We start from the raw sequence: 16,568 nt of genomic DNA on the forward strand, positions 1-16,568 counted from the left end.
TTGTGAACAAACTTGCGATGCTAAAACATGCAAACTCAACTGCATTGGGGGAAAGTGCAAAAAACAGAAATGCTCTGATGAAGTAGAAATATGTGAAATGGGTTTGGAGTGCAAAGTAGGGGATTGTGAACAGACTTGCGGCGCTGAAAACTGCAATCTGACTTGCAGTGGGGGAAAGTGTAAATTACAAGAGTGTCATGATGAAGGAGAATTATGTGCCATGGATCTTGAATGTAGCGTAGGGGACTGTGAACAAACTTGCGATGCTAAAACATGTAAACTGAACTGCATTGGGGGGAAGTGCAAAAAACAGGAATGCTCTGATGCAGTAGAAATATGTGAAATGGGTCTGGAGTGCAAAGAAGGGGATTGTGAACAAATTTGCAGGGCTGAAAAATGCAATCTGACCTGTATTGGGGGAAAGTGTAAATTGCAAAAGTGTCACGATGAAAGAGAATCGTGTGCAATGGATCTGGAATGTGGCGAAGGGGATTGTAAACAAACATGCGATGCTAAAACATGTCAACTAAACTGCAGCGGGGTAAAGTGCAAAAAACAGGAATGCTCTGATGAAGTAGAAATATGTGAAATGGATCTGGAATGTGGCGAAGAAGATTGTAAACAAACTTGCGATGCTAAAGCATGTAAACTAAACTGCAGCGGGAGCAAGTGTAAAAAACAGCATTGCAGCAATGGAGTACAAGTGTGCAGCATGCATTGTAACGCCATCGATTGTACACAAACGTGCAACAGTCCCACATGTCACATGGCAAGAAGCTGGCCTAGCAATTCTCAGGGTGGGGTCATATGTTCTGGGAATGGTGGATGCTGTGGAAGTCTCATTCCTAATTACGACTCATTACCTTTCACGGAGGGAGTCTATCATACCCTCTGTGACATGGGTAAACAATGCAATCTGACTTGTTGGATGTCCTCAGAGAACAATCTGATTTGGATATTTGTCACATTCGTGATTACAATTGAAGTGGTAAGTTTCTGATACGGGTTATTCATTTTTCTCATCATATCATCGTCGGTGATTTTAGTATATGACTTGAAATGTGCAACAACCATACCCTAATGCAAAAATCTTCAATATTTTCCTCGCTTCAAGATCAACTTGGTGATACTTGTACGAGTCATTAAGGAGATGACAAGTATGCAGCCAACAGGAGACAAGCAAAGTCAACAAATACGGTGAGATGGAGCTTTTATATTGAACAGAATTGTTTTGATGTAATTTTAATAGTTTACGTCTAGCTGCCTCAAGGTTTTGTTGAAATTGATCAGAATAGCACAAATGTTTCTAAGGGTAATATGCATTCTATTAACCCGCATGTTTTCGTCCCTCAGAATTGGCATTAGAGCATGCGTGGTGATGATTCCCCTTCTGGGTGTCACGTGGCTATTTGGTCTTTTGTCGCCATTACACATAACTTTTTCCTACATTTTTAACATCCTCAACTCTGCACAGGTGAGTATCAAATATTATCATTTCATAATTTTACACATTAACTTATCCATTTTCATTGTCTAGATCACTTTACACTATAGTGAACATAGTACGCATCATCTGATTAGTCAATTCCGTTTCCAAGCGGATGGTTAATGAAGTTATAGAGTTTGGCTTGGGATTTATGAGCTTTTCTCGCGTTGTAACAACATCCCGTATGGCTTTTTCACGTTTAGTAGGGCCCGGGAAATGCATTCTATCGCTTAGCTATAACCAAACATTTTATTGTGATAATATGAAACTTGTAATTTTAAACCAGACAGAACAGAATTAAATTAAAGTTAAAACAAGAAAGCGATTCCCATGTTTGTGAGATTGTCACGACTCCAGAAGTAATTTGATTTCTTTGGTTATTTTTTTGAGACCTATGGAAAAAAAAAAAAAAACTTTAATGCAGTTATCTCCAGTCATATCACAAACCACAATTTATCTGAAATACGATTTTTTTTCTGTTTAAGGGTTTCCTGATTTTCGCTCTTCACTGTCTGCGAAACAGCCAGGTAAGATTAATTGAAAAATTATATATATGGTGTAGATAATGAGGTTTTCAAACGTGAATATGCATTGGAATTTTTTTCTTACTGTCCATGTCTATCTGCAGATCAGAGAGCGATTCAAAAGGAAGGTGAACACCATTTTTCCATCTACAAACAGTGGAAACTCCACAAAGAAGAGCTCACAGATTAATCCAAGCGATGTTGGTGATATGTGGGTACCTGAATTACAGTCTTGCAATGAATTTGAGCTCAGTGAAAAACCCTCAACTTGAAGGAATAGAATCAACAGAGCGAGTACAAAAGTGGACTGTCTCATTGTTTAATAAGATCATTCTGGTCACCGTAGTTAATCTAAGGCGATTGTTTATTTTCGATCTGTTAATAAAATTTCGGTAGTTGCGATTGCACCATTAGCTGGGTAAATAAATCACTTATAAGATGTTAGTCTCTGCTGATATTTGGATGAAGGAGTCTAATTTGTTGATAAGGCAACTTGCCAAAGTCGGTAGTCAATCGGTTTTTTTTTTAAGCTAAGTGCAAGAAATATAATTTTTTGTAATCAAAAGTGTGTATTTTTTTTATTATCGTACGTAATATGGGAAACTTCGCCTTAGTTGAGAGCTAAATTGTTCGTGAGTAACTAGCTTAGAGGCTGGCTGTCGATCAATGTTAGAATTCTAAACAATGTTTCCATCACATATTGGTGTATCTGTTCCTCTTATGATTGCCCGAAACTATTTAGTTGGAATGTGGCGGTAATTCATATGACGCGTCATGTTGAGTCTGAAAACGTCTTCAAACAGTGTTTTGTTTAACTTTGATTGTGATAATCGCTTCCCGGTTAGCTCAATTGGTTAGAGCGCTGGACTGTTATGCGGGAGGTCGAGGGTTCGAGCCCTGGCCGGACCAACACTCGTGGTCTTAAAATGATTGAGGAGAATGTGCTACCTTTCTATAATATCAAGAAATGGACAGACATTCTAGTCTTCTCTGATAAGGACGAATAATCCGTAGGTCTCGGCTCCTGCATCTTTACTTAGATAAATATAATTTGATCAGGCAAGGGATGTTAAAAAACGCACATCACGAGATTGCAGTCATGTGGTCTGGCCTTGTTACTGGGTATTGGGGGGAGGGGGCATCTATAAATAATTCGCCTTTGTTGATTGTACACTTCCACTGGCAGTCTGGTACAGTCCCCGACACAGTATTGTAAAGCGCATTTGATCATATCCACATGTTAATTTGCGCTATATAACTGTTAATTCATTTATTCAATCATACACATTTTATTGTCTCGTCTTTGAATTCCGTTTATACAGTGTTTTTACGAATATTACATGATGGCGTCATCTATTTCTACTTTTTAAGGAGTTAAAATCCCTTTAAAATACCAAGTACTATTTTCTGTTGTAATAGTAGTAGTTACAGCTGACTGTTAAATGTTCTCATGAAAAAATTCATGGATAAATAAACCAAAGAGGAACAGTTCCCCTGAATGATCAGTTCCATAGCTCAAACGTTGTACCCTTTCCGGTCACAATCCTTCGATCACTTTGGATTCAAAGGAATAAATTGAACTAACTTCTTGGAAACAAGTCCGATTTGCAGCACTGTGAAATAGTAATGTAGACGAAGGTTGACGAATATCGCGCTTTATTCTTTCCATAAATCGGGAGCGAGGATGTGGGTCATAAGATGCCTAGCAGTCCAATCACACCCACTCTGTGACTGCTTATATTTTTTGTTTGTTTGTTTGTTTTGCTTTGTTTGTTTGTCTTTGATTTGTTCTGTTATCTATCAATTTCGTTTTCTTCTGTTTTAATACTTAGTCAATATAGTCAGCACTGTAAATAAACAACCTCAGGCGCCTGGCATGCCAGCTGATAGTCTGCTGCTAAGAGATCGTCCGATAAAAAAGCAATTGGCGAAAAGCAAAGCTTAGAGAGCAAATGTGGACATTAACAAGCATCCTATTATTTTTCATACTGCGCATCGATAAAATATTTTTTGACCCTCTTTACAGTCCCGAACAGCATATGAAACCAGCTTTTTAAGGTTGCTATCGCTGAGTACTAAAAAGCAATGTTTTCTTCTTCCATACAAAAAGGTGAAACTTTTAGAGTCTGCTCTTTTCCGCTGGTCTATTTACTTTCCGAGAGACTAATCTCAAGACAAATACTGACGCCGACGGAGGTTATTGCTTGAAAACCGTCATTTTCATTTTGAATTACATGACGAAACTAGCTAGTAAAACTTCGCAAAAACGAATGGGTGGGTTTTAGAATGAAATGACCTTGAGATAGTTTTGATGACTAATCCATTTTGTGTTAAAGGTCGTAGTGGCATTGCTCAATGGTTCTGCTCGGCATACCTTGGAATTCCAGAGTGATGCATCCAGAGAAAATAATATCAAAATACTTCTAGAGAAGACCAGGGTCAAAATGGTAGAGAAAGGTAAGCCAGCACAGTTATTTGAGCTGTGAGGATCATTTGAAAATTTAAGTAAAACCATATTTTTTCCGTGTCAGCTCGTGTTATGTTAATGCTCTAAAAAGACCGACATTGTTGCTTAAATAGCTGAGTAAACAGACTCACAGTGAATAGTTGACTGCAAGAGTGACATTTGCAGTTCCTGTTGTAATTGATACCCAAAACTTACTATCTCGAGCTTGACTTTATGATTAACTTTTATTTCATTTTATTATTTTTAAAGATTAGTGAAGAACGTAATGAAAGAGTATCTCTTGATATTGATTGATTATTCTTTCATATTTGTTTGAAACAGGTGCAAGGGCTTCTTAAAATGGAATTTAACCGGATATAAGATGTCAAAAATTTGCATTATATTCAATTCCCTGCATAATGAGTTAGCAAAAGAAGGCTGATTTTGACTCAAAACAACACATGCGGAAAGCTTATTCTTTCCGCAGGGGACTGATCTAAATAGAATATTTAAAAAAAATTAACTCCTACCGAACTAATACTGTGAGAGGGAGCTTTATACTAATGTTCAGCTTATAAAAATTGGAAAAAAAAAAAAACAGAATTGGTTGAACGTAACGCTGACAGAAACTTAAGCTACACGGGAAGGGAGATGTTGACGAGAGCATGTCAGATATGGGGAACTGTTCTAGTATCAATAACTTTGTTTGGTGAGTACCAAAGTTCTTTTATGAACATAAATTTAGTTCATTTAGTACCACAAGCATACTTTAAAAAGAATAACTTCATCAGATTTCCCTAACGGGACTCGAAGATTTTTCCCTCACGTCGGCCCTTGGAAGAAAATAAGGACGGGGACAGAGATAAAACCTTTGAAGTTCTCATCTTCATGTATTACGAGGACGTAGTTTGAGATACCGGTCTATCATCATTACTGAGCTCAGTATAGATAACTCATGTTAGCTATAAGCCCAATTCAACTTAAGTTGATTTTCAAGGTGAAACTCTTACGCAGCCATGTAAATAAAGGTTTATTTCAAGTCTGTTGAATTAGATCAAAGTTATGGATTCTGTGGAATGATCAAAATAAACGCATGTGTATTGGACAACTTCTCTAAACTACATTTCAAAAAACCTCACAAATTGAGGACTCTGCGAAAAAACAGAATGTTATTCTTCTTTCTATCTTCTATCTGAATTCTCAGCTTTCATCTCATTGTTGATTTATCAAACTCCTGTCGTTGTGCAAATGACAATTAAAGAATTTACACTGTTAAACAGAATAAAAATGTACGTCTCCAGTAGTGGTGACCTTATTGTAAAACTTCTCGCAGTAATTTTTAGAATTCGGAAGGAAAATCCTTTGTAGATAGACTTCAGACGCTAATCCCATAGGAACCGTCTACAAGGCAGTCCCCCTTAAAAAGCACTTTTCTTTATAAATTTGTCGTGAAGGACTTAAAAAAACGCGGGGACGTTTTACTTCCACCTGTCTGAACATGAAAACTGAAGTTTATTCTGAAAAAAAACTGTTGTTGCCCGTGCTATATCTGATTTCTTAAAAATAAAAATTAATAAAGAAACTGATAAATAAAAAGACATTTTCAGATGAGTTCAGTACGTGAACTGCATCAGTCATATTCTATTTTCCTACATCGCTCGTAAAATAAAATGAATACAAAAAGTAAAATATCAAATGTTTGTTTTCTGAATTAAGAATTTATCTCTCGTTCTTTTGTAAATCGGATAACTTTGTGGTGGTGGAGTTCTTGCAAAAAGAGAAACACACACACACGTGCGCGCGCGCACACACACACAAACACGCGCGTATATTCACACCCACACACACACACGCACAAAAGCACAAAACAAAACAAACAAAAAAACAAAACAAATAAACAAGCAAACACTCTAGGAGAATGTTATTATATACAATTTCCGATTTTGCAAATCACCAAAATTTTGGCGGCTAGTTGGCTGAAAATATATTCTCGTATTGGCCGGAGTTGCGTTTGATATCGCGATCCATAAATCAGAGAAGGATACACCGTAGTCAAACCAGGGAGTGCTTAATGAACATTTTAGATACTTTCCTTCTGCCATTAGTATCAATAGGAACAGTATTTCAAAGACAATGTTTTGTCGCGGGCTTTGGAAAGATTTCGTTGTTATTGATGTCACAAACAATCGCCTTCAGCAAAGGATATGAGCGCTATGTAAATGACCAAATGTGGAGGAAAAAATTATTCATTCTGAGCTTTAGGTCTATAGACTTATTCAAAAATCGTGTACCATCAGACGCTAATGTTTCTATCGTTAATTTTCGATGCTGTTAATACATGGCAAATAAGTCGAAATAAATGAAAACTTTTAATTGAAAGCTGTATGCTGCTCTTTTTTATTTTCATCTGTTCTGGTAAATTTGTAACGACCCCAGCAGCATCACTTTTGAAGCGTACCTGTGAATCCCATTTCAGGGCTGTGGTGTCAATTAATAATTAATGACTTTCAGCCAACATAGTCCTTTAAATTTAGACAGCATAACCATGGTGATTTAATGTCGTATCTCTTTAAAAGAAAGAAAAAAAGAAAATCTTACCAAGGATGGCGACACTGATTATCTTTATCATCGTTTTTGTTTGTTTTTTTTTGTTCAAATATTATTTTTCCAGGATATGCCAGACTCGACTGTTACTCGAGGGAAAACCCATGTTCACGGGAATGTTTTGAAAAGGAAGAAAAGTGTGACCAACTGTGCCATAAAGGCAACTATAACTGCTCTCTTGACTGTAACGGAAAGAATTGCAACCAAGATTGCGACGCTGAAAGCTGTAACCTAGAGTGCAGCAGTAAAGAGTGTGATCAAAAGTGTAAGAACAACGTAAAAGAATGCATTATGTATTCCAACGCGAGTAAATGTCAACAGACGTGCGATGCTGAAGTATGCCTCATGACAGTAAGTGCATCAATCGATGATACACTAGAACAGAAATGCAACAGAGTTTTAGGAAGATGCGATGCACAGTGCTACGTGGGTAGCGGTAATTGTAAGCAGCATTGCGAGGCTGAAAGATGCAATCTAGAATGCAGCGGGAAAGAGTGTGATCAGAAATGCAATGGTGCAGTGAATGAATGCAACATGCATTGTATTGCTAGTAAATGTAAACAGACGTGTGACGCTAAGGAATGTCACATTACGGGAAGTGCAATACAGGATATACCCGAACAGAAATGCAACGGAAGAACAGATATATGCGATGCACAATGCTACGTGAGTAGCAGTAAATGTTTACAACATTGCGATGCTAAAATATGTAATCTGGAATGCTGCGGGAAAGAGTGTGATCAGAGGTGCAACGGGGAAGTAGATGGATGCCATATGTTTTGCACCGCAAATGAGTGTAAACAAAAGTGCGACGCTGGCTCTTGTAACAGGACAGAAATCCAGCTAGTCAATTCACTGACTGAGCAGAAGTGCTCAAATTTCAATTACAGGACTTTATCTACGTCAAATATTATTGTAACTACCTCAGCTACGACAACTGAAGTCATCAGAACTCAACCATCAGCTACAGAAGGTAGAGTAAATTATCATACTTTTAGTGAGTACCATTTGAAAGATAAATAGACCACGAGTAAGTGTTTATAAGTGCCCCCTCTAAGAAAAAAAAGATATCTTGAAAGTCAATTTCCCAATTTCTTCTATTACATGGGAGCGTTCCGAAATTAGTTTAGATCGCATTTTGATAGTGAGATTTTGCTTTAACATACAGCTCACTTGCAATCATCGCACGGGTCGCCGACAACATTCTCATTTCTCTTACCATCACCATTGTCATCATCGTCATCCACTTTCTCATTATCGTTACTATCATCGTCGTTGTCGTACTCATTATCATCATCATCATCATCACCACCATTGTCACCACAACATCCACCATCAACGCTGTTATCATCATCTCACTTGTTTCCTTGGACATTCTCGACATTGTCGTCATCGTCATCGTCATTATCATCATCGTCATTGTCTGCAATATCTTCAATACTATTAACATCGTCGTCATCATCGTCGCCTTCGTCATCATCGTCATTGTCAGTGTCACCACTGTTATCTTTTTCATCGTCGTCATTGTCAGTGTCGTCATCGTTATCTTCGTTTTCATCGTCGTTGCCAGCCTTATCATCATCTTCATCATTATCGTCACCATCATCATCACTATGCATGTCATCATCTTCGTCTTCGCCCTCGACTTCTTTATCGTCAACGTCATTGTCATCTTTAACTTGGACAAGCCCATCATCGCCGCCAGTAACAACTGAGAATCTGGTATGTATTGCAATTTCTCCTAGCCCTTGCTTTTTTTATTTCCACAATCTAAGGCGTTAGTTAAAAATGTTGTCTTTTTTGCCCTAGGCAAATGTATACGTTTGTGAACTTGATGGAATAGAAATTAGCAGAGAAAGTTCCCTAAAGGTATCTATCACAATTTATTTTTATTCATCGATCATTTAAGTATATAGCAAGTGCATTATCTCGAAAGTGACCATCTTAAAGTAATCGCGAAGGCGTTTAAGAGCATTATAAGAATCTTTTTTAAGACAGGTTACTCTTCGAAATCTCAGGAGATCTGAAACTTAAATAGTTTTAGAGTTTCTTTTGGTGAAACAACCATTTTTCTCTCACGATACAATTTATCAAATATTTAAGAATGCAGCGTTCTGAGCAGGCACATGGTATCCGATATTCCTTCTTCCATGTTAAATAGCATACTACAACGAGTTAAAAAAAAAAAAAACAAAACAAAAACCAAAAAAGGAAAGGAACAAACAAACAGAAATAACTAAGTAAATATCTGCAAGGATCTGTCATTTTTTAAATTTATTTCTCTTATCTGTTATTGTTTTTGTCCTTGTTGTTGTTTTCGGCTTTTTCTTATAGTTTTCCTTGTTCTTGTGTTTGACTTACGTTTGTTGTTGTTGTTGTTTCTTTGGTCTTTGTTGCTTTTTTTCTTTGTTGTTGTTTCTTTTTTTCTCGAGAGAGATCTGAAATTATAGCTCAAATTTCCATTATTACAGGCCTGTCTACCTTTGTCGACTGTCCTGGTTCAGAAATTCAATTTTCATCGTGTTTACAACATTATTAGGTATTGTTAAAACTTGAAGTTAATGTAAGATAAATGAAGAATATTTATGTAATTCTAGGAGGCAATGGTTTTGTTCGAAGACTTCGCCGATCTGTGTCAAAACATAACAAAAGCTATCATAGGCCAACTTTCTAAGGAAGAAATAAAGGAAAGAACAGAAGCCATCTTTCGGGTGGCAGTCGCCTTCGAGAAATTTGTTCTTAAGTACAGCAAGTATCATCTGAGTGAGACAAGACCTTCCAAAAAGATTACCAACCAAAAAATGGGTGAGTTAAAACCCGAGATCTTTACACATTTGTTGTTTTCCTCGCCTGGATCTTATTAAACCCAATTACTTATGGGCAATCTTAATTCGGTTCTGTCTAAATATGTACCTTCAAGTCTTTATTGAATTCATAGGAAACACGCACTTACTCATTTGTCATTAATATCTCCCTTATCTTCTTCTCCTTTCGGCAGCTCTGAAAATTCAATTAGGCTACCGCCAAAATACAAGTGACTTCCTTCTCGAGGAAGAAGAATGGCAAGCCAGCATCAGTATATCTTCTGCAAATTTTGCAGAGAATGGTTTGTATTAACCATCTCGAGTTCTTTATCACTCTTTTTTATGCAATGCCATTTTGCCCTCGATTTCTGTTCTATTGATCTAGTACTTCTTCATTTTCCCTCATTGACCGTCAAAATCACTTTGATTAGTACTTTGAAAATTAATTTTTTTCCGTATCAGTAGGAATTTGGGAAAATGTTTAGGACGAAAGAACAGCAAACACGCAAACTGTGTTGGTATTTCTAAGATGTCAATATCAAGCAGAAAAATAACAGCAGAGAAATAGGCAGCCAAGATAATAATTGCTAGCAGAGTGTTGGGGTCAATTAATTATATTATAAATGATGCAATATCGAGTGTAAAAGTAACAATTGGTTGGCTTGGCTAGTTAAATATCAATGTAGGAGAGTCAAACATTTAAAGTCTGTTTTGATTTCCAAAAATATCTTGGCCAAGATTCCCGTACGAACTCAAATTTCATTAAACATAAATTACCTCTCAAGATTAAGGGTTCGCTTTTTGGCATACACCAATACCTTTCCCTTATTTTTTGTCGTCTGTTTCCTTTTCAGGGTCCGTGATCGTAGGGTGTGTGTACAAGGATCTTCACGAACTACTACTGACAAATAAATCTGTTGGGAATGAAACTGACAATACAAGGTCAGCTTGATGCACGAAATATTTGAGATCTAGTTCAAGCATAGCAGGTCTGCTTTCAGCAATATCTTGTCAAAATTTTCAAAACATCGATTTTTTGCTCTACACTAAATTTTTTAATAAAGGAAAGCAATCCATGGCCCGAAGAGTATTTTAGAATAGCTGGTACCAAATAGTGAAAGATGTAATGGTCCAGGTTAGGGTCTTCAGCAGGAGTTAAGTTTTTATGAGGGCTTTCGTTCAGGATCTCGATTTGCACTCAACTACGTCTCGTGTTTCTCCCTACACTTCTTTCGTGCTCTAGCCGCTTCAACGTGCTTTATAGCAGAACAGAGCAAAGTCACGGATTTTCAAATAGGTTATGTTTTTTATGAAACTTGGATAAAGTATTTTTCTGATATTATTGCAGAAAAGGGTGTGGGGCCTTTACGAAAACTCCCTTGTGACTTCTCAGAGATGTCTTTCCTATTATCCAAGTTCAAAATAGATTTTCCTAGCAACCAATTTATAGGAATATCGAAAAAAGCCTCACACTCTTTTTTAGCCTATTATCTGCTGAATGGTACCTTCCAGTCCATTTGGATGTCCACGGTAACTCGAGGGATGGTAACTCGGTTAATCAAGCATCGTTTGTTGTTTTTAAAGGCTTGCACGTTCCTATAAAAAAAAGACTAAATTATTTTATTCATATTTAGAATATAACCCTAATAAGCTTAACACTGATAATTCTTAGGAAAATGTTCGTTACAGGTTTGTGAACACCAGGATAATGACCGCAGATATGGATCCTAAACCAGAAAAGTTACAACAAGATGTCATCTTGAAGTTCAGAAGCCTAGAGGTAGTTAGTTTTAGCGCTGAAAGATAACCTCAGTCCTTTTTTATGTTATGTTGAGTTGATTCAAACGAAATAAAATATATATTCAGGTCGTTGAGGCAGAGAAGCATTGCATGTTTTGGAATGGCTCCAGCAGGAGGTAAAATTCATATACGTTTTTTATTCAACGTCAAAATTAGATTAATAACATAGATTTTTTTATCTCTTTGTCTGTTGCTCCTAGAAATACTTTGTACCTGAAATGAATGTTTGTCATATAGTTTATCTATAAAGAATGGGGCGAGGGTATCTTAACGGTCTAAATACACTTTAAAAAAATAGGCCTTTCTTCAAATAGGCCTTTCTTCAAATAGACCTTTCTTCAAATAGGCCTTTCAATACTCTGCTTATTTGAGACTCCGATTACTTATCTCACATATTTTGTTTTTCCTTTTTGTCATATTCATGACCTTTTTTAGTCCAGACGGGTTCGCAGATGAGGGTTGTCATGTAGATTCAGCGAAGAGCAACTCAGTGGAAACAGTTTGTAGATGTAATCATTTGACCTACTTTGCTGTCTTAGTTGACTTTCACAGTGGTGGCACAAAGGTATCTTTTAAAATTATTTATGTATTTTCGAATATTCTTCCATATAGTTCATCAGTTTGGTCAATGAATCAAATCTTAATTTTTTTTTTTTTTGTTTCTAATTCCTAATACAGCTCACCAAGAAGGACGGAACTATCCTGGAGACAATCACTTACGTAGGATTAAGCCTTTCCATCGTCGGGATGCTTTTCACAATCATCCTGTATTCTTTCCTCACGTAAGCACTGTTACCAGACAATCAGTTATGACTTTGCAGCTGATTCCATAAAGCAGACCAGAACGTGCAAAAAATGATTGTAAAAATCTCTTTTGGAAACTACGATTTGAAAAAAACTTGATGTTTATTGGATTGGATAATACGTGACTTAAGTCCGTAAAATATATGTTCGTTATTGACCAATCGTGAGGTCAAGATGGCTGGATATTGGCCGAGTTCTTTTGTTGCATTTTTATGGACGCAAAAAGGAACAAGGGATTTAAGTGGATAATCCAGAGTGGGCAAGATGGGTCCATCTTCCTGCTCGGGTAGCCAATCTATGAAATATTTGATAAGGGACAAGTACCACATATAATCAGTGACAATAGGGCTCATCTGCTTTAAGTTCGTTTAATTGATAACGGACAGTTAAAAAATAAAACGTAACTATGAAATAGTAAGTCTTTAGTTAGAGCGGTCCTTCCAACTTCTTTGCAACCAAATATACTGGGAATGTCGAATATCTTATGCATTTATTGCATATTTTGTGTTTATTGCATGTTGGTTTTTCTTTCCTTTGACTTTAATTTTGCTTCTGATTATAATCATATGATTTGTCGTGCGTTCCTCTTTGTTTTTTTTTTCCTTTATTTTCGTTTCTTCGTCAGAGATGTTCGTCAACCTCTGTCACAAGTACGTTTAAGTCTTTCTGTGTCCCTTGGAGCTGGACAGATTATCTTTCTTGTCGGGATAAACGCCACCAAAAACATGGTAAGCTGAATGTTCCCACATTCACTGACGAAATTTTTTTGTTTTGTTTTTTATTTCACAGCCGGGTAATGTACTTCTGTGTTCTTTCTTTCTTTATTGCAGTCTGCCTGTATCACAGCAGCAGCTCTTATGCAGTATTTCCTGATGGCCGCTTTCTGTTGGATGCTGGTCGAGGGAATTTATCTCTACCTGTTTGTTGTAAAGGTGTACAATATCAACACCAAGATGCACATGTATCACGTCATGTCATGGGGTATTTATGAATATCTACCGCCTTATTTGGTATATGATTCCCCAACATACATTACATTCTTCTTTCCCCCTATTTGAAGGCCTTCCTATCGTCATGGTGGGTATTTCACTGGGCATCGCTTCTGGAAAAGATGGACTCCAAAGCTACACCAGTGAGAAATAGTAAGAAAATCATTAGCTTCTGCCAAAGATTGTAGATGGTTTTAAAGAGATATCGTTTCATCGGCTGGAATATTAATTTTCTTTCATTACTTTTTTTTCTTTCCTTTTCTCCAGTTGCTGGTTGTCTTCGACGAATAAGCTGATCTGGATTTTTGTGACATTTGTGGCGTTTATCGAAACAGTAAGTTTATAACTCATATCATATGATGATTCGTATATTCGAACTTTTTCTTTGTCACACATTCGTGAACAATTGACTCGTGTTTATTTTGATCGACGTCCATTTTCCGATATAAAGTTTAATTTTTTTAATTTTTTTTTCAGCTCAACATTTTGATACTTGTACGAGTCATAAGGGAGATTACTACGCTTGTAGAACCATTAGCGGAAGACAACTACGGCAAGCAAATAAGGTATGTTTTGAAATATGACACACGGAAAAAAAAACAACAAATCAACCAAAAAAACAAGGCATAACAACAACAACAACAACAACAAAACAAGCAAATGGAAGTTTGATAAATATATGTTTAGGTGAATCATGCAAATAAATTTACATGCATTCCTCCAAGCAATGCAATTTTTAAAATTGCGTTCTCGTTTTTCCAAATTTAAACGAGTTTTCCAATTTAGTTCTCCGGCTTCTCCTTGCGGATCATTGAGGTTCGTGGAGAAACAAAATCCACTGTTTCCCCCACGGTCGGCCTAATATCTTGGCATCACCTTGGTCTATGATACTCGCCTACTTCCTTTTTATATGGAATCTGTGGGTTATCTAAATTTGATAAATTAATGCGAACAAAATCAAGGAAAGACTAACTCCCATGCCATGTTGCAATTGTTCTCATCTTTTAGACTTGGCGTTAAAGCGGGCGTGGTGCTGATTCCCCTGCTGGGTGTCACGTGGCTGTTTGGTTTTCTGTCACCATTGCATAAAGTTTTCACCTACATTTTTACCATTCTCAACTCTACGCAGGTTAGCGTTAATTTTGTGATTTATGAAATTGAATTCATCACACTAGAAAGTAGTGGTGTACAAATCCCTCAGTTTTGATGGTTGTACATTTTAATTATTGCGAGATCGAATTGGTCCTAAAAAAGGATAAATAACAGGAGGAGAAGGGAGAAATCAGTAATTAATCTGTATTATCATTTATGATACAGAATCTCCTGCCAGTTTTTACGCCATCTATTGTAACTGATAAACGTTTTAATACTACTACTACATATACCCCAAAGCTTGGAGGCAACTAACCCTTATTATCGAGAAACTGCACTAGGTTGCCGAGAATGCATAATTTTCCATCGCTTTATAGGAGACGGAGAGAACAACAGTCATATACGCGTATTTTGAACTTTTCGATATTGCCAAGAAAACAAAGAGCGATAGAACTTTTTAATATAATTTTTGGAGAAAGGTTTATCAAAGTAGGAATAATAAAATGAATTACAAAATTCTGCAACTGTCGGCAGTTTCTCGATATTTACAGTCAGTGGCTCTTAAATTATTTAAACTTGTTTTGATTTTTTTGTTTTGTTTCCTTTTTCATAGAGGTGGCTGGACGTAATGTTTGTCAACGTCTAAATTAGCATATTGCAATTACTATGAAAACTTTAAAAAACTCAGTTTTTCAATTCTCAATCGCTAATTTCTTTTTAGCCTAACCTGGTTATACTAAATGTTTTGCGTGTGTAAATGCAGTATAATTTACATTAAATTATCAAAGAAATTCTAAATCGCTCTCAACTCTTCATACAGTAAAAAAAAAAAAAAACCTCAGTGATTTTAAGAGCATTTTTCTGTTTCAGGGGTTCCTGATTTTTGCTCTACACTGTTTGCGAAACAGCCAGGTGAGATGAACTTTCAACAGATATGGGTTTTTCGGATAAATAAAGTTAGATACATTAAATTTACTGCATTGAATATATCAATACTAGCTACACAATTGACATTGTTTTCGATTGTCATCAACAGATTCAAGAGCGATTGAAAAGAAAGCTAAACACTGTTTTTCCATCTACATATATCAGAAATTCCACTATGAAGGGCTCACAAATCAATCCAAGTGTTGTTGGCGATGAGGGGGCAGTTGAGTTGCAGTCTAGCCATGAATTTGAACTGAAATAGTATTTCAATCAGGCAGCCACTAGCTGTCAAATGTTTAATGCGATCCTCAGTTTCAATCTGACGGTAAAGTCAGTTCGTTTTGCTCGCTTCGTTGGCTGTCGGAGTAACTCGTTTGTAGTGTGACAGTCATTACTGGCATTAGTTACGGAGATTCTATACCAAAGTAAGCCAGCTTTTCAAAGTCAGTAATCCTTGAGATCGTTCAAAAATTGATTAAACGCAGAAAGGCTTAGTTCCATTTTTAATCGTTGGTATGAAGTGATATTTAGACTTACGCTAAACTAGTCGAAGAAAATTGTTGATTCATTTGTAATATCTAATCAGAGGCCAGTTGTCATCCCTTAAATTACAGGTCAGGACTTAATTGTTACTTGAATATTTTTCCAAACGGTTCAACGCTACTCTCGATATGTTGTGCCCTCGTCTAATGCAATTTGAGACTTAGTTGTTTTTAAAGAATATTGTGTTTGTCTCTAGTCGTCTTTTGATTTTGAAATCATTAGTACTATTTTTCTATTTGTTAGTTAGCTTTTTTGAAATCTTCAGTACCAAATGTAAGCTATTCTTAAACAATGGTACAGTATTTAACCCTTTAAGTAATGAATAAGCTCAGAGCCTCTTGTCAAATAGTTTGTCGTTATGTAGTAATAGCAGCTATAGGAAAGACTTAAAGTTGAAAAACAAATGAATAAATAATTGAGAATTTAAAGGAAACCTTTACTCTTTTTAGAAATAAACTATCGAAATGTTTCAAATGTACTTCTCAACGGAATTGTCATAAAAAAAATGCCTTACCAAGCGATCTGATTTTTGATCGTTTTCCAAATAAG

At 36.4% G+C, this 16,568-nt stretch overlaps 3 protein-coding genes across 3 annotated transcripts in view; 2 read left to right on the top strand and 1 right to left on the bottom strand.

Annotated features, from left to right (window-relative positions):
• Positions 1-16,568, bottom strand: part of LOC148736903 (uncharacterized) — a 334,451-nt gene that overhangs the window by 261,920 nt on the left and 55,963 nt on the right. The window lies entirely within an intron of this gene.
• Positions 928-2,575, top strand: LOC148736914 (adhesion G protein-coupled receptor D1-like). The gene is made up of 5 exons (XM_088750760.1): positions 928-988; positions 1,115-1,197; positions 1,354-1,474; positions 1,972-2,013; positions 2,115-2,575. Exons 1-5 carry the CDS (start codon positions 929-931, stop codon positions 2,280-2,282), a joined length of 474 nt encoding a protein of 157 aa, XP_088606886.1. The 5' UTR covers position 928; the 3' UTR covers positions 2,283-2,575.
• On the top strand, positions 4,455-16,497 carry LOC111319502 (uncharacterized). Its single transcript, XM_088747705.1, is given in 18 exon segments — positions 4,455-4,467; positions 7,128-8,033; positions 8,229-8,929; positions 9,658-9,865; positions 10,059-10,166; positions 10,719-10,806; positions 11,554-11,644; positions 11,731-11,780; positions 12,100-12,229; positions 12,343-12,446; positions 13,094-13,196; positions 13,299-13,449; positions 13,529-13,610; positions 13,725-13,791; positions 13,935-14,023; positions 14,466-14,586; positions 15,420-15,461; positions 15,586-16,497. Coding segments are annotated over 18 exon segments (3,207 nt in total). The 3' UTR covers positions 15,739-16,497.

This window comes from Stylophora pistillata, chromosome 2 (genome assembly GCF_964205215.1).
Source record: "Stylophora pistillata chromosome 2, jaStyPist1.2, whole genome shotgun sequence".
Classification (NCBI taxonomy): Eukaryota; Metazoa; Cnidaria; class Anthozoa; order Scleractinia; family Pocilloporidae; genus Stylophora; species Stylophora pistillata.